Below are 24,616 nucleotides of genomic sequence, written 5' to 3' on the forward strand. Positions count from 1 at the left end.
TTTCCAGTGTTAAATACTCATTAGAATTTTTATTTTATTGATATCAAGAATATGTTCTTGCATCATTTATGCTATTACTACTATATTACTTGAAAATGTTCTCAAAACAACAATATTATTGTTCATCTTAACTTCTTGGACGATTTATTGTTCAGCAAAATTTGTTATGTCAAGCCTGGGTGGGCTGCTGGATGACTCCTCTGGTGCCCCTAAAACCAGGTGGGTTTTCTGGTGGAAACACTGCGGTAATCAGATCTGCATTACACTCTTCCAGACAAGATTGCCAAAGATTGTGGCATTTTTAAATTGCTGGATTTGACTGGAAGAGATCACATCATCAAAACAATGCAACAAGTATACCTGTCTTAATTGTAATTAGCCGACTACCTTACTGCTTCAATCGCTGAAAGCAGGAAATATTTCGTGTAAGCCACCTGAGATCAAAGTAAATTTTCTATCAGGCAAAAACAAAGTAGCCTGATCAAAGCAAACACTTCATGACCACACAGATGACTTAGCAGAAGTTAGTCCCAAGCTCCTGGAAAACACCGAGCAGGTGCAAAAACAAGGCCCAAATCACTCCCTGCTGAAACCTACTGTGCTCTCAAAGCAAACATGGATCCACTCCAGGCCTTGCCACAGCTCTCCACCCTTTTCTCTGCTCAAAGGGTTAACAATGCAACAGAGTGACGCTGCAAGGTGAGGTAACCAGACACTGCCTGACTGGCTGTAACCAACAGCAACCATCTAGCACTCCTTGAAATGGGGCTGCACAGGCGGAAGCAGCCATTCAGCTGCGTCCAACTGGCTTTCAGGCACAGGAGAGCAGGGAGCAGATCACGTGAAGCAGCTGCTGGGGAGCAGAGGGACCGCAGAACAAGACGGGGAGTAGCTGAATAAAAGGCAGCTCCATTAAAACCCCTCCTTCACAACACCACCAACCTGACAGCTTGTCCTCAGAGCTCTCCCAGCGAGACAGAACAAGTGCAATCAGATGCACAGGTGGTGATTTACGTCCAAATGACTCATCTAAATAGTGGAAATTCAGGAGGAGCAAAAAAGAGCGATGCAATCAGTTTTAAGCTGAAGCAGAAAGTTGAAGCGGTAATCAGAAGATAAGCAGAAACAGCCGCCACACCTTTCTGGTAACAATGACATCCTCCTTGCAGACCACAGGAGGACTGCAAGAGTTCAGCATAAATACAGAAATTCATCATGTCAGTGTAATGCAGAAGGTAAAGGAGGCAACTGAGCATCAGGGCTGAAATGGTTAATCTGATAAATCGGTTATTGAAATAATTTTCAAACAATTTAGTCATCGATTAATCATACACAGACTAAAAAAAAAAGCCATTTGCTCATAGATCAACATATTCAGAGCAGTAATTAAGCCAACCCTGTAAAAAATATATATTTACATTTTTAATTTTAGATAAGAAAAACCTGTCTGTAAAAATGTTCTAGCCAGAACTCCTTAAGTTGCGTCACCTGGTTCGGATTCTGTAAAAAGAAAATCCTACTAAGCACCTTTTGATATACAATTATTAATTGGTTAATCACATTATTGAAAGTGTTTGTTTTGGTGCAGTTGCATCCTTTTCTACATACTTTAAAGGAATGCCATGTTATTCCATTTAGGCAAGAATTTTTTATTTTCTTATTTGAAAAAAAATGAATTATTCATTTATTTGTATCTTAATGCATTTCTAATATTGTATAAAAATGGTTTAAGCGGTTAGATGAAAAATCTGCTGAATGTGCCAATTTTTTATCAGATTAAACGTCAGAATAGTTGATTAAAAAAATTATTGTTGGTTGAGGATCACACCTTGACAATCATAGGAATATAACACATTACCTGTATCAACTATTTGTCTACATGCAAACATTAAACATGTGCAGCTACAGTAATGCAAACAACTCTCCCTGCACTGTAGAAACAAAACAATAGCAATTATTCAAGTTATCTATAACCCTAAAAATGAGATATTCGTCATTTTTCCCTCAAGTATCAGTCGGCCTTTATCAGCCATGTGACAAACTGTTCAGTAGGAGTAGTTTTATTAGCAGAATTGCCTTGTACTGTAGTGGGAAGATTTGATAAGGATGATACGAGGGTTAAGCTCATGATAGCATTAAACCTAATCATCACCAGGCGTGAGCTGTGTTTAATGTTGACAGTGAAAGTCTCTTTCCTCTCTTTACGACTGAGGAATGGACTTTTTAGTTAGAAACATTTTTATGAGCAGAAAGTTGCAGAGTTGTTTGAAAAATATTAGCAAAAAGATCAGCAGAACAACAAAAGATTTAGTTTTTTACAACACACTAAACTCGAAGTTATGGAGGCATTAATACGAATAAATGGGTTAAAAATGTGGTTTAAGCCCTCGTACTGGTTCACTATGTTTCTTCCTGCCTTGGCTGAATTTGACAGAATAAATCTGAAACTTTTCTGTATTTCAAGATTACATCTCGGCAGTTATTAAATAAAACAACCAACCATAACACAGACATATGTGTTTCAATGCATCTACAGTGTTAAAATCTATTTATTCACACAGCTGGATCCTGTTTGCTTTGGTTGCCTTCAGTAGACTGGTTTCAATAATACTGAATTGCAGCTTGTTGGATCCATGAACATTATTGGAGAAATAATGTACATGACTGGTGGAGAACAAATTCTATTAATGGATGCATTGCAATTGGGATGTGGATGATTTAATGTCATTTTTCTTTAAAGCAAAATTTAGAAAAGGTCAATAGTCTTGATGTTCAGCAGGAAAAGCAACAGCTTGCTATATATTTTTCTATTAACCAGAAAATTACCCAAGTAGTCCACTGCAACTTGCTGTGAAAGATTTGGAACAAACCAGATGTTAAGAACAAGGGCTTTTGGACTAAAGATGAGCCTATCGCATGATAAATTAAGACAAACTCAATTTCCATTTGCATAATTTGTTTTCCCCTTTTTCTCTCTCTTTCTACCAAAAATTTGATGACAAAAGTCTTCAGTTTGGTACTTTTAGGCAATTTTTAAGGACAATTTTCTTTACCAGGACTTCATAATTAATTTAATTTGTTATTTCTGTTAAATGTTAAATACTTAAATGTCTTCCAGTTCCAGTTCATGAGAATTTGAAGTTTATTTATTTTTATTCCATTATCATTATATTACTTGAAAATGGTCTGAAAACCAACAATATTATTGTTTATTGCAATAACTTCTGGGACAATTTATCCAGCAAAATTTATTGTGACAAGCCTAACTGTAGTGCCCACATTGGAGCCAACATACAACATCCCACGTCAGAAATGTTTCCCTGACACAGCAAATCCCTCTCACACTCTTCCGCAAGACCAAACATGAAATCACAGAAGTGCTAAACAAAGTGGGTGGAATGGGCCCAACGAAATCATGGACGTCCTGTGACACCAGAAAGTCGCACCTTAATCACAGATGAGAGGCAACTAATATCTTGCTCATTGCAAAGAGGAGGATTAAATTATTCTGCTTCCAATTTGTCTCATGAATCAAAGCTGGGAATGAGGTCTAATCCCAGATGAGAAGAGGGGGATTGGATCTCAGCAATAGAATCCAGTACTATAATTCTCATCATTTCCTGCTTTCAAATAAATATTTTACAGCTCTATGTGTGCAGTTGGTTTAATGAGTTACTGCCAGATGTGCTGTGAAACAACCAGACCTCCATGTTTCACTACACGATACAGAAGCAATATTGGATACAACTTGGAGTTGCTGGGCAAGGTCCGACTTTCTGAGGCGACTTTCTTTTACTGACTAGGGATTCAGAAAAGCAACAAATGGAAAATAGTCTGACTTCTGAGTGCAGAGAGAAACATAAATATGACTACAAAATCAATGGCTGCTCGCTAAGAAGTATCTGGTTTTAGTTACTGTAAATGCCTTCAACATGGCTGCCGTTGCTAGAATGCATAACTTCTCATGTCGGAGATGCGAGTGGTGTATCAGGATTCGTGAGCTGCATCCTACGAAGAACCAGACTACCCGGTCGACCATGAAGACGGGAGGTGAGCGGCCGTGGAATTGGATAGCCTAGCCTTTAGCTTTCTTAAGAGTATGTTCTGTCGCCTAGCAACCGTGACTATACATAAACTGGTAAAATGGTGGTTGAAATGTTCCTGAGCTTTTCCCCCCAAATTTAATCTTTTATTTTTACAAAAATTATCTTACAAGGCATGTTTGCAAATGGCAAAAGCCTAACACAATGAATTTAAGTTTTAAATGTTTGTACTCCTTGATAATAATTATATTTAAAACTGAACTCCCACTCCATTTCTTGTTTCATCATTACAAGAACAAAAATGTCCCGTTCGACCAGCAATGCATCTTGGGATAGGTAAGCTAAGAAGGACACACCAAACCCGTTCTTCAACGCATTTGGAAGAGCCTTTGAATTTGGACAGACTTTGTTGCATCACTGAGATGTAATCAGCCTAGATGCATTTAACTACCCTTAAATATAAAGACAATTTCAGAGTAAACAGTAGAAACCAAGAGTTTTATTTTTTAACTGTGGGAGGCAGCCGACGTGCCCAGATAAAAATAACACTTTGTAAAAAAACAACAACATGGAAATGACACTTTAGAAAAATTCAAACCCAAAACCTTCTTACTCCAAGAACTGCAGCACTGTTCAGCTCACAGTTGTTCATGTTATTCAAAATAAATTCAAGTCCACAAGCATTGTTTTGTGAACACTGTATTTCTGTCCAGAAAATCATTAATGAGGGACTTTAAACACAATTAGCTTTGTACAAAGCAAAGTATGTTCTTGTGCTTTGCACTGTCCCAAGTTCCTCCAACAGCTTCATGGGAATATTGCTAGTGTTTATTTAGCAATAAACCCCATGTGGGTAAATTCTGTTACATTTGAACTGTGGAAGCATTTCAACCATAAAAAGATGCATGTTTTAAAGATATATCACCTCACTTGGAGAACCATAGTTTCCCAAATGATCAGACCAGCTTCTGTGACTTCTCTACCAAAACAAACACACTGTTTTGACAACAGTTTTAAAAAGGAGAAGGTCCTTCCCTCCTCAGATGAAAACACATGAAGTACTGCATGATTTTGTTGACTGACGCATTCTTGACTGGTGATAAGTCCTGCATAAATGATTCATTAAACAGGAACACCTTTGAAGTGGTGCAGTAGTGAGTGACTACAATTATTATGACACTGAAATCCAGGTTCCTTATATCAATTAACACTCCGGAGCTGGTCTGTATTTTTAGGAGTGACCCACAGGAAGAAAAAAAAGAAAAAGAAAAAAAGACAGCTAATGGAAACTGGGACTAATCTGTATCTCACTCCCACTGTGTGCCCTCATTAGTTGTACAGCTTTTATATTTTATTTTGGGGGACGGAGGCTTCTGGTTTGATCCGGTTAGGCAACACTGGATGGGGGGGATGTGCTTGTAATGTGAGAAAGTGCAATGTTCTCAGGGATAGTCAAGCTAGTCGATGCTAATGCTCCATGGTATAGTGCATTGCAGACGGCGCGTGATCAACTTCGCTTAAATGTGTTTGCACAGGTCTCAGATGCACAGTGCTGTGAGTTTAATGAGGGTGACACATTTCCTCCATACTACTCCTGCCATTTACAACATCCAGAGACTTGGAGCAATTAGATTCTTTCATGGTGTGACATAACAGTATGCACATATACAAGCCGCTTTTTTATTTTTATCAAATTTAAAGAGCAGATGATGGTCTAATCAGAGGTGTGCAACCTGGGGCTTTAGATAAAAATGATAAATGACTGAAGTTTCTAAATATAGGTACATAAACAAAAGCATATTTTAGTAGTTTTCCATTGTTTTGTTGTCTATAGGTTGTTGTTTTTCTTTAGTTATATCAAGATCAGATGTATGCACCCTCTCTTTGCAAAAGTTTTCAAGTCTGAATGTGTTTTTAAAATAAAAAAATAGAAATAAAATTTTGATTCTTTAAAATTAAATCATTTTCTATAGTAAACATTTGCAACTCTAAATTAGTTTTATTTCACTGGAATAATGTCAAAAATGGCTCTTTGGATTGTTAAAGCTGCAGTATATAACTTTTATTTTTACATATCTGTTGAACTGTCATTTTGCTGTGACAGTTTGATATAAGACAGATAATCTGTGAAAAAGTTGAGTTACTCTGCCTTCATCAAGTGCTAACTAGGAACAACCAATCAGAGCCAGGAGGCGGGTCTTAGTGCCGTCAATCATGGCACTAAGGCCCCCTGTCCGCAGCAGAGCTTGTTGTGAATGCTAAGGCGAGTTAGCATGGCCACCAATGACAGCGGATACACACGAGTTGTTTCTCCGCCAATAGCACATTTAGCAACCATTCATAAGGTAGATTAACAGTGCTAAGACACTCCTCTGGGCTCTGATTGGTTGTTTTTGGTTTTTGTACATTTCTTCAGACGGCAATAGCAGCACATGGAGGAAGAGGAGAAACTGGATTTTTTTTAGATGATTATAATCCTGTCACAACATGGTGGTAGTTGTAACAAATAAAAAGCATGTTTTTTATATAAAGGTTACATACTGTAGCTTTAAGGTTGCAGAAAGCCACCAACACCCAGGCAGGCCTCTTGCTGTAGCCTGTATTTTGCACTGCGGCCCCTCTTAGCGAACAGAGTTGGCCTTCGATCAAAGATCCATGGATGCCCAGTTCCTGGCCTCTGAGGAAACTCTGCAGGCATTTTGCCTGGCATTAACTAGCACTCATCTTCCACTCGCCCCCCTCTGATTGACTCGTCCCTGTACAGCTCATTGGGGGTTCCTTCTGCTCCAAAGTTAAATGAACAACATGTCACACACTCCCTTTAAGATGCCAGTAGAATTGCTGGGCACAGATCACAAGAGGGGATGCAGGAAGTCAATCATTTGCCAGCACTTGGCATGTTGGTCCAGAGTAGTTAAGGACCGTACACTAGCAGATAAGTCCTTCACTGAGTAACAAAGAGGGCACAGAGCTGACAGCAGGATCATTTGGTATGGAAGACAAAGCTCCCCTTTAACTAGCCGCATAATTATTCAAGATTCTGCCCGACTGATTTGGCATGCAAGACAACATCATCTCTCAGAGCCAAGTGTGAACATGTATTATCTGTTTTAAGACCAGAACAATCCAAACTGCACTCCTGTCAGTTTTAATTTCAGTCAGTGGCGTTTTTAAGCTCAACATGTACATTATTTGACATCTGATGGTAGAGTTTTTATAGAAAGAGTTACAGTGCGAGAGAGAGCATGCTACAACTTATGCCCTTTTGCATTCCTCACATAGTCTAAATCTGAAAGCCTAGCCAAGATGTAAAGCTCACAATATCCTCTGTAGTGTTGTTACAGTATCACCACAACATGCTTGGATACACCGACACAGAACAGAAAGAGGCCTGAATGTGCCCAGACAGCTGCAATGCAGGGCAAAGCTGGTGGAACCATTTTGGTGAATAAACTTAAAAAAAGAAAGAAAGAAAAGTGAGCAGCTCCTGTAATTTATTCAGTCAGCATTTAGTGTGGTGGAGAAATAAAAGTCATACAACGTCAAGATGTAAAGTTTACAACCTACAGGTGAGGTCATCAAACACTCACCTGTCTGACCACACCTGTGACCTAAAGGTTAAAGTTACACGAGGATAACTGTTGAATGGCTTCTGCTGCTTATAACTGTAACGTGACTCCACTGTCTTAACCCAATGGGAACAGGTTGTTTTTAAAATCGTCAGATAACTAAAATTAGGTCATAAAATGAGACGGATTCAGGTAATGGCAGGCGCTGGCATCTTTAGTAAGGCTGAGGCTGTCAAATACTAGTTTAACCTTCATTTTTATCCTTTCTCTTCTCTACAATAACTCTCAGATACCTGAAATATGAGCATTTTTTTAAGGTGTGTCAGTATTAAAACTACAGGTTAGTGAGAAACGTCCCCAGTACAATAACAGGTAAAACGAGCATTTCCACTCACGGAGTTTGTTCCTGATTCCAAGGCTTGATGTTCTCGACTCTCTTCCCTCTTCGGCTCACCTCGGTTCGGTCAAAGCGTGGTTATTGTTTCGCTGGGGCAACCGGTGGTTTCTTTATCCAGCCATTAGGGACTTCATGCGGCTTCGGTAGTGCTGCTGCTCCTGCTGTTGTATCCGAGCCCATCCCCCATCCACACCGCCGGGGAGAGACCGATAAAGTTTGCCGCTTTCCACCTTCACCGTGAGCGCATTCAAACTTTCCTCCGGTGCCTCGGTGGGAGAAGAGCCCGGTTAGAGTCTCCTTCCCATCGCCGCCCCGGGTTTGTGTCCACAAACTTCTCGTCTGGGGCTCGGAGACTGAACAGGGGCGGACGGGAGGTATTATTTTACCCGCCTTGGATCTGGCTCAACTCTTCAGCCTGCTAATACAGGAGCCCGCCCCTGAACCTGAATACCTTGCAACCGACCTATCCGAAACACCGCCCCTGCTAGCCGGGTAGCAGAACCGGGTACACCTGACTGCACGACCACGGCCCGCCGAACCCACCCAGAACCACACTTTAATAAGGTTAGACAACTTTTAAAAGATCTGCCTCTAAAAAGAAAAGCTGGAGAATGTCTTCTCTGCCAGCTGAGAGCCTGCCATAGTAGATCCTACATTTCCCACAATGCAACGAGGAAGTAAAGCTGTTCACACACATTCTTTGGCTAATTAACAGACGGAGGTAGAGTACCCAAAAATTGTACTCGAGTAAAAGTAGCACTACTTCAACATATTTTTACTCAAGTAAAAATTAGCCGTACAAAAATTATTCAAGTAAAAAGTATTTGGTAAAAAGTCTACACAAGTACTGATCAAATTATTAACCAATATTTAAAAAATTACATCAGATGCATCAAAATATAAAGGTAAGTGGAAATTTTGGTATTTTAAGGACCAAAATGACAGTATTTCATATAAGTAACAAATAATGATAATAATAATAAAATCTGTTTCTTTCAATATAAAGTGTATGAAACTTTAACAAAAACTGCTCTGTGTGGTGAATATCTGGTTAAAACATGCTTGTTTTTCAGTGGTAGAGCATCCAGAAATTTTTCTCAAGTAATGCTTTTAGGAGTAATAAAAATACTCTTAAAAGTACATTTTTCAAAAAAAGTTACTCAAGTAAATGTAATTAAATAAACATAACCAGTACACCACTCAGATAATTAATCATTTCCAAGCTGATAAAGCGATAGTTTTAAAAGATGTTTTGAATGTATTTTCTTAAAAATAAGCAATATGTCAAAATGAAATGAAAAAACAACAAGAACAAGCAATTTTAACAAAAATGCAGTGGTGTCAGTAAGACAGAGGGGGGTTTGGGCACAGGGGAACCTTAATCATTTTTACTTTTATTCTTTTATTATTTAATACTTGAACTTAAAAGAGAAAATTATAAACTTCCACAGTTGCAACATTCATTTATTATTTCAAGCTGTTTGTTTTTGACCTTTCTGATGACCCTAAAAATAATAAACACAGATCACATATTTACAAAATAAAAGTCACAAAATTAAGATAGCTATTTTTTAAATATAGATCAAATCAGCTTGCTTATTTATTTTATTTATTTATTTAGTTTTTTTGGTTTATCTTCGTAGGAGTGTGTGTTCAACAGAATAAATTTACACTTTACATTGTTAAAAAAAAGCTTTTTTCCAATGTCTGTCCAAAGTTGGGCTTTTACTTACATGAAAACAAAGATTATTGCACAAAATTTAAATTGCATATACAACGCAGAGTCAACACCTATCACTGATTCAGTCCAATGATACAAAACCAAAATATTCAGCCAGATATCATTTATATGACTATTTCTAACAATTTCTTACAATTTCCACTGAAGCAGCAGCTCTAAGTGGAACTGAAAGGTCGCTAAACACTCGAGGTGTCGTACCATGTGAACATTTTAAAATTTGAGTGAGGTTCTAAAATTTAATGGCGCTTTCAAAGTTCATCACATTTGGTTTCTTAAGAAAACGACAGTAATGTGACCCACAAGCCTTCGTATCCAAGATCTTAATCACCTAATTATGTATCATTTTCAGTGATAACCGTAGAGCAAATGAGGAAAAATAAAATGAATGCATGAAAATATTTGCATTATGAAATGATAAACAAACTCTAATTAGTCTAAAGAAAGACATGTTTGTATTTGCAAACTATACTTGATATCTTAATAAACTTTAAATGAGGATCAAAAATGACATCAAGATATTTTACTTCTAATTTGTTATACGTCGCATGGAAAAGTATTTGCCTCCTTACAAATTTTGTCTGACTTTGGTAAAAACTTTCAGATAATCAAAGATAACACAACTACAATAAATGCAAACGTCAACATTCTTAAATGAGGAATTAATTTATAAAAAGAGAAGAAACCCAATCAGTCCATGTGTGAAAAAGTAATTGCCTCTCAAACTGAATAACTGGTTTTTCTGCTTGTGAGGCAACAACCAGCATCGAGTGTTTGCGAGTCTTTTTCCATTACTATGGAGGAATTTTTGCCCACATTCTTTACATTATTGTTGTAATTCAAGCATATTAAAAGGCTTTCAAGCATGAACAACTTGTGAAGAAAGGTGAGTATCAGTGACATGACTTCTGTTTTCATTACAGAGTAAATCTGCTTTCGCATGTTCTGTCCAACTCAGATACAATCAGTTGAGCTGCTGGATTGTTGGTCAATAAACATTAAAAGTTGAGAAATAAGAGTAATTATTCAGCATTAGTGTGGCACGACTTTGAACTTTAAAACAGAGAATTTCTACCTCCGTATTTCCTCTGGCTTGTCGGCAGATTGCTGTGTGAACTCAGCAGAAAGCATGCTCGGTCTTTAGGCAACCATATCTGCCATGAACTGGCAGCATGACTTTCCTCTTGCAGCATCTCCTACAGGTGGAGCGAGGCTGTGAAAGCCTTCACTGCAGCATGCACGGTGTTGGTAATTTCCCCTGTCAGCTGCAGTTTGATCTCATTCAGATGGATAATTAAGTCACACTGAAACCAAACCTCACACAGAAACGTTTCATCCCAGACCTCTGTGGTCTTTAGTTTTCACTGAAAGATTTTCTCACACAACTCAAAATATCTAATAAACACTTTAATCTGACTTGGCCTTTGCTTATGTTTTTGCGGACACTTTGTGCTGATCGTTTGTCCTTCGTAAACTTCCCATATGTTTATGAGCAAACAAGGAAAAGATGGAGCTGGGAAAAAACTTTGACGTATGTTTACAAAGGCATTGGTTAGTTTGCCTGATTGTTTCTCAAGCCTGCTAATCTGGATTTTTGGTTTGTCATTTCCTCATAGTAATAAACATTTCACCATTTGGTCGCGACAAAACCAGATACTCAAGAGCAAACAAAAAACAATATAAGGGGAATTAGCATGTTTCAACTCAACATCAAATTCTTAAAAAAAATGTTTTTCTAATTTTGCATTCTTAATCTAAATAAGGCTATCCTTTAGCTTCATTTTAAGTAAAATAGTATTTAATATTTGGATTTTTCAGGTTGCTCTGAACAGCTGACCATATTGTACGCCCAGCTACATTTACTGCTGCATCTGAAAATCTCTTAATGTGATTGCAGCCGTTCAGACATCTTGAAAGGTGAGACGTATAGTTTACGTGTGTCGACCTGGTAACATTTCCGTTTCAGAGAAGCCACGATAATTTGGTATTTGACACCTAAGCCTTCAGTTACTACTGGGTCCTCGGACAGCAGTAGATGCTTGATGGGAACTTCGCCCACATATGTGAATGCAGATGTAAAACTCAACTTTTGTTGTTCCTTTAGTTGAGATACTTCCAGAGGTGGGCAGAGTTCATAAAAAATTACTCAAGTAAGAGCATAACTACTTCAACATATTTTTACTTAAGCAGAAGTAAAAAGCAGCCATCTGAAAAATCACTCCAGTACGAGAAAAAAAGTATTTGGTAAAAAGTCTACTCACATACTGAGTAACTGATCAAATTATTAATCAATTATTTAAAAAATTACATAATCAATATATGTATGTATGTAAATTAAAGTGTAAATTTATTTATTATTATTATTTTTTACCCCTCCAGGGAGTCTTTTGTGGGCTCTAGTGTCCCTTATATGAAAGTAGGCTGACAGGAAAGGGGAAGGAGAGGGGGGAGAAGACATGAGGCAAATATCGTCGGGTCCGGAAGTCGAACCTGCGACGGCCGCATCGAGGACTCAAGGCCTCCAAACATGGGTCGCGCTATCCCCGACGTCGCCACGGCACACCCAAATTTTGGTATTTTAGGGATTAAATAACAATAGTTCAAATAAGTAACAAAAAATAAAGTCAGGCAAAAGAAAAATTTGTATCTTTCAGTAAGAAACTTATAAAACTTTAAGAAAAACTGCAGGTGTGTGTCTGTGTCTGGTGAATTTTTGGTTATAACATTTGATTTTCATTCAATGTGTAGAAAATCCAGAAATTTTACTCAACAATGAGCAGAGATACTTCATAATAACATAACTCAAGTAAAAGTAAAAAGTACAGCTTAGTAAAAATACTCCTAAAAGTAAATTATTTTCAAAAATATTAATTGAGTAAATATAATTTACTCAATTTAGTAACTAGTTACTTCCCAACTCTGGATACGTCTAATACGTTTAACAATTACAGGTTTGTGTTATGTGTGCAGGCAGTCAGACCAGTTTCTATACTTCTGCTTAACAAACTGTCTTCTAAATGCTGCAACTTTCAAAACCAAGGCTACAGTTATTCTAATGACTGAATTTAAGGAAATGTTCAGTACCCTTTTTTTCTGCTCACCAAATATTGCAAAAACCAACAAGTTGCTTTACATGACTGTGGACAAAGGAGAAGATCTTTAATAAAGTGAAAAACCAGTAGATTGTTCTTAAGAGTTTCATTCAAAATTCTAAAAAAAAAGAAAAGAAAAAGAGAATGGTAGCCTTTACTTTACGTGGTGGAATGGCAAGTAGCTGTTTTATAAGCCAATTTTGCTAATATAGCAAAAGACTGTAATTGATTTTTTTGAATTGAGACCAATCTCTGTGGACTTCTAAAACAGATTAACTTTAAATTAGCTCCAAATTTAATAGACAATTTCCAGCTCTAATGGGACTAATCTGTTGACACTGCTCACTGTGAAAATTGTTTTACAAGTGAAATTATAACAAGCACTTAATGAGGACTCAAGCGAAGATCAGTAGGGCTGGAAAACTGTCCACCCTAAGACTCATTTTGAAAAACCAACAGCTGTTGAAATAATGTTCTTCTGCCATTTTCACCAGTAGGATTCATTTAAAAAGTATAAAACTGAGACACATTTGAGATAAAGCATATTAATACATGAAAGATGACAGTAATTGCCTACCTTCAGGCCTGTACTGAGCAATGATGGTGACAGTCTGTCCAGCTCTCTTCAGGGCTGCAGCTGCCTGTTCATGAGTGGCGTTCCTAAGGTTCACTCCATTCACCTGCAAAAAATTATTAAAAATGATTCAAAGGTTTTGATCTGTAAAAAAAATATGTTCTCAGCTTTATAGTTTATACTCAATTTAGATACAAAGCAAAAGTCCTCAAACTTATTTAACTTAAGATTTATTTTGTTCCATCCACAAATTTCAGTTTATTTTATCGGGATCACAAAAGTAGGGATAATAGTGACGTGGAAAAACACTGAGATAATTAGACTATTTTGCAAAGAAGAATAAAAAAGTGCTTTTTTAAAATGTTCAAACATGGTGGAGACACACTCCAAAAGATCTACATAAAGAAGTGAAAATCGAGTACAAATGCAGGTCACATTTTCCAGAGTTTTTTTTTTTTTTTTTGTAAAAAAAAATGTAGCAAACTATGTCTTAATTTCCTTACTATTTACTACTTTGAGTTCATGTGAAAGCCCCCAAATATTTTGTGGTTGTAATTTGACTAGATGTCACAAAGTTCAAGACGTATGAATATTTTTGCAAAGCACTGCTTGAATCCAACATTTTAACAGCTTTAATCTTAACCTTTAATGTATGATGAGCTCCTAGATTCCTTCAGATAGCTATCTTTAGATTACATTTCTAATATCTTAAAGGGGACCTACTATGCAAAACTCACATTTTGAACATTTTAAAAACTATTATTTAAATCTCTACTGCTTCTAAAAACAGCCTAAGCATAAAAAAACACCCAGCTGTTTTTTTGGCAATAAGTTCATGTGTTTTGGTGTTTGGAAAATGAGCCGTTTCAATAACCTCCTGATTGTTAATTCACATTCGAATGGCACTCTGCCGTCACTTAGCAACCCCATCTAAGACCAGCCCTGTTACCTAACAACCTGCATAGAGATGAAGCTCATTGGGTCAGCTGGTTTTACTGCTGTACAATGGCTGCTGGTATTTTCTTGCAGATTTACCATTCAGAACCACTTACTGCATTCTTGTTGGTTGTGTAGGAGTCTCTACTTCTGCTTTTCAAAGATGTACGATTGTTGAATTGTGCGTTTGTTTTCAGCCATTTGTGCGAGTGTAAACATTATGTTAAAGTGATAAAGGCCCTAAAACAGCTCAGAATAGTCAGAACTGAGTAGACTAAAATCTCTTTAACTAAGAATGATTTTATGCATAAAAAAGTAATCAACATGTTTTGTATTGTCCATAGACTTATCCTAACCTGAACAAGGAAGCATAATAAGTCATGTTTAAATATTATACATAATGTGTTGCTGGACTGCATGCAGAACTGTACTAAAAACAGTCATATTTTTAAGCATCACTGGATTTTGTGCAGAGAGCAGCTTGGCTCCCTCAGAGTTGTTATGGATTTAATGTCTTGCTCAAGGACATATCTGCGTGGGCAGGTGTTTGCAGGCTTTCTGAACGCCAGGCCACCTTTAATTCTATCATCATTATTCTGACAGCGGGAGCTGGCTGAAAATCTCACTTCCTCCAGCTTGTTACAGTTGTGGATGAGGGCAGACAGGAAGCTTGGAGTTCAAATACTGACCGACAGGATCCGGTCGCCCCTCCGCAGCTCGCCGCTCAGGTCAGCCGGCCCTCCAGCCAGGATGAAGGAGACAAAAATCCCCTCTCCATCCTCCCCGCCGACGATGTTGAAGCCCAATCCGGTGGAGCCCTTGTGCAACACCACCTTCCTCGGCTCCCTGCCAAAGAGAAAGAGACGGCGTGAGGGTGAAGGACAGGATAGAGTAAATAGACAGAAGATACCACAGGAGATCGATATATTCAGACAACAGCCATCTTTGCTTTGACTTTGCATGATACTAAAATGTTTAGAACACTCAATACAGGATCTATTGGCAGATCCCTCAATCTGGAGCCTTTATTTGTATTGGGAATGCTGTAAACAGAACATTTAAATGATTGAGGTGGAGGGCACCACACACTGGCAGAAGGCAGTGAGTAACTCTGAAGCACCCATGCAGCTGACATTATGCTACAGAGGCATACAAAGGTCTGGGTGTCCCAAGTCTTTACAGTAGATACTTTTCTCCTCCAAAAACCTGTTTGATTTCTCACAAAAAAGCAAAGTTTGACCAGTGAGCAGCTGAAAATTTACACTGTTCAAAAGACACAAAATTGTTCTTCTATCTTCTGACATTAAATCAGACAAAACTTGTATAGCTTTAGATCAGTTTGCATTGACAAACTCAATTTTTATTTGTTAGTTGAGGAATTTATTTAAACTCAAATTATTATATGCATTGATAACATTTGAGTTAAATGGATGTATTTTCAGGCGACACCTAAAAGTCGCTGCTTCCTTGTAGAACCTCATGGAGAACTCTAGAAATCAGCCAACATATCAGGAAGACTCTGATGGACCTTCAAATAATCTAGTTAATCCCTGCATACAATTTCGAGATGTTGCAGTTCAACACGTTTTGGACTGAAACATGTGAATCTACTGCAGAACTAAAGCTAAAGACCTTGTAAGGATTCTGGCTGAAGCTGGTGAGAAAGCGTCATTATGCACAAAGAAAAGAGTCTGGAAGAAAAAGCCAAAAATCAAAATCAGCAAAAAGCCAGATTACAGTTTGATGGATTTAGGGGCAAACACTCTCATTTTTGAAGACATATTCAAGAAAAATTAGAATGAAAATGCAGCTTGGAAAGCTAAAAAAAAGCTGGGCACAATGCTACTAGAGTTGCTATTGGCTGTTGTTTGAAAGCAGCCAATGTAGAAGCTCCTTTCATTTGCCTTGGCACTGATTGGCTGTTTCTCCGAGAGTGGAGATACGGGAGATGTTAGCTTCTACAGTTATGTTAAGATGCTTTCCACTGTGCATATTAATGCATATTAAGGTATATTTGGTGTTTGAGATATTAAAATTACCAGGTATAAATGTTTTTAAAGATTTTAGCTATTCATGGCACCTATGGTCACTAACCCATGTGAATACTGGGAAATATGTTTAGATTTCTGAATTTAAAGAAAGCAAACAATGTATCTAAACTTCTCTATTCACTTTGGCATTCAACTATTAGAAATAGCTAGTCAGGTGATTTAATCCCAAATCATCTAAAACAGGAAGTTTAATCAGATTTAATGTCAGTCAGTGAAGAAAACGTTTTTGTGTCTTTTTATGAATAGTTTAAGTATTTGTTGTTCTTTAAGACTGACTTCTTTACGGTGATTATATGAAGAAGCCACTTTAAAAACATGTTAAAAAATGTTTTCCAAAAAAAGGAAACCCCTCCTTATATATACTATATAAATATATTGTACATGCCTAAACATGTATGATAAATGCATTTTTAGATATTCCCTCAGTAAAGACAGCAAAAGGAGTAAAGATGAGGCTTAGACATTCAGGTAAATCATTGACTGCAAAAGATTCACCAGCCAGTGTGCTGGTGGCACACTCTTCCTCTTTGCATCACTGTTTGCACAAATATGAGTCATCAGAAGTCAAACATTTATGACTCCTCACAACGTCGACTTCAGATTTTGGTAAAACTTTTGTTAAAGAGGACAGCTTGTTAAAGTGTTGATGTGGTTCCAGTCCAAAACTACTGCTGCTGTTAGAGATGGTTCTTAACTGGTTCTGTGGAAACATTATCACAGATCCAGTTCAGTGCCTCACATTATTCAAAATGTATCTTCAGTGAATGTTTGATCATATTTCTATTTTTGTAGAGGATCTTAGTGCAGAGAGACTACACAAATAATTGTATTTGTCAATTTATTCTTGAAAATAGAGTTTAAACAACAGCTGCTGCACTAAACTACAATCAAAACGAATAACATCATGAACAGAACAATGGAGGATGCTGGATTTGGGAATGTTGGAAGCCTTTTGGAAATCTCAAGAATCAAGTTTAGTATCTAGATTCTACAGCAAATACACACTAGTTTTATTAATGCTGTGTTAACGTGCTGAGATTATGAAGTTCAAAATATAACATTCTTTCATCTTTACTATAAAATAATAATAAAAAAAGAAAATGATGGTGCCTTTCCTCATTCTGTATAAATAATTAATGCTTACTATCCTATAACACTGTTTTTTAAAGCTGTTTTATACCTTTTTATAGTTCTTAAAGGGAAGGTTAAAGAGTTTAATATCAGCAGGCAAAAAATAATAAAAACTAACATAAAATTGGCAGGTAAGAGTCTTAAAATGAACAAACATTAGAAATCATCCACAAAAAATTCAGCACTGGTGCTAAACCAGTACTAACACCTGTTTAGTACTGGTACTGCATATCGTCACAAATCTGGACAGATGTAAAAAGCAAGCAAATGTCTGACAAAGAATGATACTGAGTGGTAATGATACCATCATAAAAATGTTTCTGGTTCGGAAAACAAATAACATTTTGAAAATAAAATAAAAACTATAATACTATTTAATGGAAGTGTTATTTAAAGTTGGCTATGAAAGATGTGTACTTTTTGATTAAACTATTCTTTTCTATTATGTCTTATTAGTGATTTACAGTATATTTGACAGGTTGCACTGTTCACTACATCAGCAGTAAAACCACTAGGTCCAAAGAGCTGTTATCTACTGATAGCAGTACTTTCTGCCTATGCATGGAAATGTTCACATGCATACACACACATGCATGCAGTGAAATCAGAGCACGACAATAGGCCACTACCCAAAGCTCTCCTTTAGCCTCTATGACTCATCCTCCAGCAGGCTGCCTCAGCTTTAAGATGCCGGAGAGGCCAAACCACCTCTTCAGTACAGCAAAATCACACGCCACACATGAAAATGCAGACTCTGGGAAACCTAACAGTTCCCTCTCTCACACACACACACGCACACACATATACACTTTCAACAGATATCAACATTAACATCCACCGCTGTGCACAAAAACACACACAATTTCCTCTCAACAGAAAAGACGGCATGTCTCCCATTAGTGGTCTTCCCAGCCTGCGGTCTACAGGAACAATTACATCTCATTCCCTAATGGCTGCGCTCAGACTCCAAGTTAAGGCAGCTTTTCCTGTTGAACGGCGGCTCAGAAAGCAGTTCAGACTCTGAGGTTTATCTTAACAGTGATTGACTGGGAGGAAAAACTTTTAAAGGTGACCTATTAAACATGTAACAGCCTTAAAGAAGTTCGGAAACAAAACATTTTTTTCCACAAAATTATTCATAGACAATAAAATTTCTGTCTTGTCATTTTAAATTCTAATAAGCTGCTGCTGGCCAAACTTAATGTTTACACTCACACTTGACAGATTTGCAATTACACACCCGTCCATCTTTGAAAAGCAGAAGTGGAGCCCCTTGTACAACCAACAAGAATGCAGCACATGGTTTCAGGATGGTAAGTCAACAACAAAACACTTGTTCTTTCCAGTAGTCATACTGGAAAAACAGCAGTAAAACCAGTTGGCCAAATGTGATGGAGATCGGAAAACAGTCGACAGTTTTCCGTTGACTATGACTCAACAATAGGGAGGTTTTTGAAATTTTCCAGACACCAAAAAACATCAACTTATTTCCAAAAAATGGCCAAATGTTTTTTTTTAAAGCGGAATTACAAAAATATGTAAAATGTGAATTTTGCATCCTATGTCCCCTTTAAATAGCTGAACTAGGAAACTGGAGGAGATTGTAACAATACAACTGTACCTACAACAAAAAGACAAGAGGGAAAAAGCTTTAAAGACGTTTTCTTTGATGCCTTTTAGTTACCCTAAAACCAATGGCATGGATGACAGTGTTTAACGCTGGTCTTAAAGTTTTCCACAGCTTAAAAAAAATATCTGTAAACAAAAGACAGTGAGCAGCTACTGCCATTAAATATGCTAAAACAGCCGACTTGCCTTCGGTTAACTTGGACTTAAAATAACCCCGCTTTCCATTTTGAGCTTTTCATCTCAGCTTCAAAGGCACGCAGATCTCCATGGTTACCTTAGGATCCATATCCGGTGTGTGCTTCTGAAAGAGCATTTCCCCACTGCGTGCTGAGGCAGCCTCTTCACCAGCAACATGGAGGATGAGATATTCACCGTGAACATCTCGGACACGGCGTTGCTCCGGTGGCCGCTCTCAGACTCTGACCCTCCACACAGAGGAGGTCCACACATTTAGAAGCTGTTTTCTGGGGCCTCCTTCTCCCTATCTCATCCTGGTGTGCTGTGATGAGAAACAGCTCCGAGGCAGGTCGCCATGGTTCACCCCAACGCTCCACTTCCAGCACGTTTTTATCCGTTTTGTAGAAACTGGAAGAAGATTCCAGCTCAGATTTAATCTCCTATCAAGCTGCGCTGTTTCTGCTGTGATGCGTTGGTGGCTTCAGCTCTCTGCAGACCAGCATTCTTGTCTGTCAGCTTGCCCCTCCGGAGACTAGACAGATAGATTCCCAGGAACTCCTTGATAACTTGCAGAAGGTTGAGTGGGCTGAGGTACGTGAGGATGACCTTTTGTCATTTCCAAGCCTTTGATTTGCTGATCTTATAATCAATGACCTGACTGACTGCTGGTCAGCAGCAAAGATTTCCCAACAGCAGGATAATATTTAGACTACTGTGAAATATTTCAGCAGATAAGACCACCTTATCTGAGGAAGAATGCATTTCTGTTTGTTTTGTTTATGAGTTTAGAATTAGGGCTGTGAACGTTAACATGTTAGTATGCGATTAATCTAAAAGGTTTAACACATTAATATTACATAATGCTACGATGGGACATACTAAGAAAACATTACAATCCAGAGATTATACATTCTTATTATTATTAAACCTGGGGAACCAATATGTAGTTTTATACTTTTACCTTTTATAAACTTTAACTATTTCTCTCTTGCTTTTCTTTTCTTTTGATTTTACTTTCTCTAACTCATGTAAAGCACTTTCAATTGCCTTGCTGCTCAAAATTTGCTATATAAATAAAATGACCTTACAAGAATCAAGTCATAATATTACAAAAATAAATTCGTCTGAGAATAAAGGTGATCAATAATACTAGAATAAACTCATACAAGAATAAAGTCATAATATTAAGAGAATAGTCATAGTATTATGAGAATAATGTCAAAAGAACACGAGAATAAAGATGTAAAAATATAAAATTTCATATTTCGAGAATGAAGTCATAATATTATGACTTTGATCAACATATTTGATTTGTATTTGCTTGATGATTTTGACAAAATGTAATGTTTGTTGCTTGTTTCATAATTGATGACTGTGCAAACTCAACTTTATTCTCATAATATTATGACTTTATTCCCTTACAACTTTATTTTTGTAAAATCTTGACTTTATCCTTACAATTGTATTTTTTTCATTTCCTTAGCTGGTTTAAATACCGTCGTATAATTCAGATTAATCGCAGTACCGAAGTTGACCTAAAAGCCTCTCTTCCGTTGAGGGTTACCTAGTTCAAAGCAGCGCGTTACACGGTCTTGTACTCCGTTCAACAATGTGGTTTTACAAACGTGAGTCAGGAGAATCGGACTCATGTGCTCAGTGGCAAATTTCACTTTAAAAAACACAGTTTTTTAACTGAGAAGGGCCCTGCATACAGAGAATTATGTCATGAGTACAAATCTCATCCTCAGATTCTTTGATGCATGTCTCTGTCTACCTTTTCTGCATGTCTCTGTCTACTTCCTGTCATATTACTGTCAAATAAGGTCCACTAGTACCAAACATTCTTAAAAAAACAAAACAAAACATGGATGTTTCGATAAAACTAAGGTAATATATACTTACTGCAGCAGGTTATTAACCTTCCACCAAAGCATAACAAACATTTCTAAATGATATTTGAAATAAAAATCTTTTAAACATTCCTGAATGTGATGCTTGATTTCAGATAATAAACATTTATTTCAAAACGTGCATTTTCACATTTCAGGCATAGTGAGTAATCACAGTGTGATTAATCGATTGACGGTGCTATTTTTAGTAGAAAATAGCTGTGAATTCTTACTATTTCAAATGCAGCATTAGAGCCTCCACCCTGTATCACAAGACCTGCTTCCCCTCCCCTCCGCCCTTTCATCCATGGCAGGAATGTAAACAGTTCTGGAGCGGCAGAACCCTTTTCTCTTTATAATTCAGAGCCCGCCCCTCCTCCCCCTGAGCCTCAGCGTGCTGGTTGGCTGAGGCTGCGGCGGCTCCGTCCCCAGGCTGTGAATGGATATCTGGGCAGCAGGTCCGGCAGGTCAGACTACCCTGGACGCAGCGCAGTAATTGGTTCTGCTTGGCTGATTAATGGCGGACACTGCAGATGGACGCCATTTCCAGACGCTTTATCTCTCCCTTCCTCAAAGAGATGACGTATGTACTGTACTGTCTGCGCTTCACTGATTTAATTCCCCCCCCATACGATTTTTCTTTGCTGCTCTTTTCCTCTAACTTGACAGTGACATATCTGTTCACTAGCAAGGTGGAAATTCAAACACTGTCACCGTCTGTGACCGAATAGAAAATCAGTGGAGAATGATTAACACCTGTGATGTGGGAATCTGGTTTAATTAGTTTTATTTCAGCCTCCGTTTTTGTGTTTTTGCAGCCTTTAAATGTGCAAAGCAAACATCAAAGCGACTCCGCTGCGTGAATTCTTGCACTCACCAGTTGGAGGTTTTTGTGTTTGCAGGAAAAGGGAGTTACTGATTAGATCACCTGCTGCTGCGGGACTCATGCTTGAAGCACCGTTCAACTGCTGTGCAAAGGATCTATGCATTCACAGCACCCTGCAAAAATGCTGCGTAGCATACGAAATCCCAGTAAAACTCATTCATTGATTGTAATATCACATTGCTGTTAAATGTAATGTATGTTTTCAACATTTCTTACTATTACCTCCTGTTTTATTGGGTGTACATTGGCAAGGAGTTGGTAATTATTCTGACGCTGTATGTCTGGTTGTTATTTACAATTATCATTATTACTATTATTATTTGATTTTCTTGTCTTGTTATGAGTTAGTTTGTAATAATTTTGTTTCTTTATTTGTTGGTTCAGCATACTATCTGAATATTTCAAAGTTCTTTCAAACTTTAGGAGGATCCACTCCCTGTTATTATCTGGTTTCATTTTACGAGTTGCCTCTGTGTCACAGACCGAACAGAAGCCTCAAACCAATGGCGCTGCATGACGGATAAGAGTCCAGGAATCCAAAGTTTCTAAAATATTTGTAGACAGAATCTGCTGTAGAGCTCGGTAATATTTGCAGAGGGGAGCTGCTTGCTTAGCGATAGTTAACAAAGATGCATTTTAAACACGCGTTATCTCCCATCAGCCCAATGTGGACAGAAACCAGAAAGGGGCTAATATCAGATGGAGAACTGCGAGGGGGACGTGCAGCCAGGAAAAAGGCCGAAACAACCTCGAGGTTCAAAATCCTCGAGTAAAAAGTACTCAGAGGACAAAAAAATACAAAAACCTAACATAAAATTGCCTGATTTTTTTTGTTTAGTTTGGTTTGTATTGTAGATAAAGGATGTTACTTGTCGTAGATCCAAAATTTTAAAATGATTTTGCTGTGGTAAAACAAAAGCGTCTTATTTTCAAATTCTTTTGGGCTCGATTGAGCAAACATACTTTCCCTTATAAGAACAGGATTTGAGTCACTTTCTTTCAAAATGCTTCGATATTTAGCCAAGTACAATAAGTTAAATAAAATTTGGATGTTATTCATTTCATTAATCATTTATTGTGATACATTTCTTGTCATGATAAGAATTTTGATTTGGGTGCAGCAAAGTTATCTTTTCAGGAAAAGTCCCTGGATAAATGTGTATCTACATTAAGGGTGGGTGATACGGAATTAAAATTTTATCTCTATAGTTTGTGGTAACAATTAAGATTATGATAGGAAAAATGTATTCATTATTTTTTAAGAAACTGTATAGTTGTGACAGCATAGCACATCATTAATAACACCACAAACACAAACACTGTTCTTGAAAAACATTTCTGTTTTAAATAGGCTTCTTCAGGATGCCAATGACATTAAAAAAAGTGTGATTTATATCACTAAACTGCACACAGTAACAACATTTAGTATTTATTTTTTTGTACCCTGACAGGGGCTCTTTTTGTGGGCTCTAGTGTCCCTTATTTTTTTGGAAGTAGGTTGACAGGAAAGGGGGATAGAGAGGGGTAAGACATGCGGGAAATGTCGCCGGGTCCGGGAGTCGAACCCGCAACGGCTGCGTCAAGGACTCAAGGCCTCCAAACATGGGTGGTGCTATCCCCTACGCCAACACGGCACGCCCCACAGTAACAACATTTAATCATATTTTCAAATGTATTTATATTTATTGAAGCTCTCGTGGAACAGAGACAATAGCAAAAATAACATACTGTCAGTTTAGTTTTTTATTCACTATCAATTTATCATGACAACAATAAATACATTTTTTTTACGATATGATAAAACCCCACCCCAATTCTACTTTGGGGTGGTTACCTAACCTTCCAAATCATGAAGATTTGGTAATAAAAAGATTAATATTTTGTGTCATTTTCCATTGTAAGAGAATAATGTCTGTCATAATTTTACCCTGATTATAAATAAAAAATCTCCGTCTGCATCAACCGCCTGTGCTGGACACATCTAATTTGTATTAGTCTTGATCTGCAAGTCAGGTTGGCCAGAGAAAATCACTCCAGGGGCCACAAATGGCCCTCGGGCCACACGTTGGACACCCCTAATCTAAAATAACCTTGCTAGTTGGAGCCAATGGCTGGTAGAAAGGAAATGCAGCCTGCCTGTTAGTCTCATACAGCAAAGATGCTCATGTGCTGTGACTTGCTGTCAGACGTGACGTCCTCCGAGATGACGCCATGGTTTTTTTTTCCCCTGATTGCGCAGAGGTGTGCGGATGGCGGCTATGTGGGCCGTTCTCATCTGTGCGGCTTATTTACGAGGTGTGCGGTGCGCCGGGTGTATACTTCGGCGAGGCATCTCCCGCTGTCACAACGGCGCACTGCGCTTATCTGCGTGTTTGTCCGTTTGTCAGCACGCTATGAGCAAATGTCTCTGTGTACAGTATGCATGTGTGATTGGAGCTGGCAGCATGGGTGATGAGACCGGAGTGCGTGGCCTGATTTTCCCAGTGTGCTGATGAATCATGACA

The 24,616-nt window shown here is 37.8% G+C and overlaps 1 protein-coding gene across 9 annotated transcripts in view; it reads right to left on the bottom strand.

The window, feature by feature from the left end:
- The window catches only part of dlg3 (discs, large homolog 3 (Drosophila)), a 115,657-nt gene that overhangs the window by 16,596 nt on the left and 74,445 nt on the right, over window positions 1-24,616 (bottom strand). For all 9 annotated transcript variants that reach the window (XM_028009550.1, XM_028009549.1, XM_028009551.1 and 6 more), the window contains 2 exons: window positions 15,039-15,195; window positions 13,417-13,519 (listed from right to left, as the gene is read on the bottom strand). In XM_028009550.1, the coding sequence (XP_027865351.1) occupies window positions 13,417-13,519; window positions 15,039-15,195 (260 nt within the window). The remainder of the gene's footprint in view (window positions 1-13,416; window positions 13,520-15,038; window positions 15,196-24,616) is intronic.

Source organism: Xiphophorus couchianus, chromosome 23 (genome assembly GCF_001444195.1).
Source record: "Xiphophorus couchianus chromosome 23, X_couchianus-1.0, whole genome shotgun sequence".
NCBI classification, from domain to species: domain Eukaryota; kingdom Metazoa; phylum Chordata; class Actinopteri; order Cyprinodontiformes; family Poeciliidae; genus Xiphophorus; species Xiphophorus couchianus.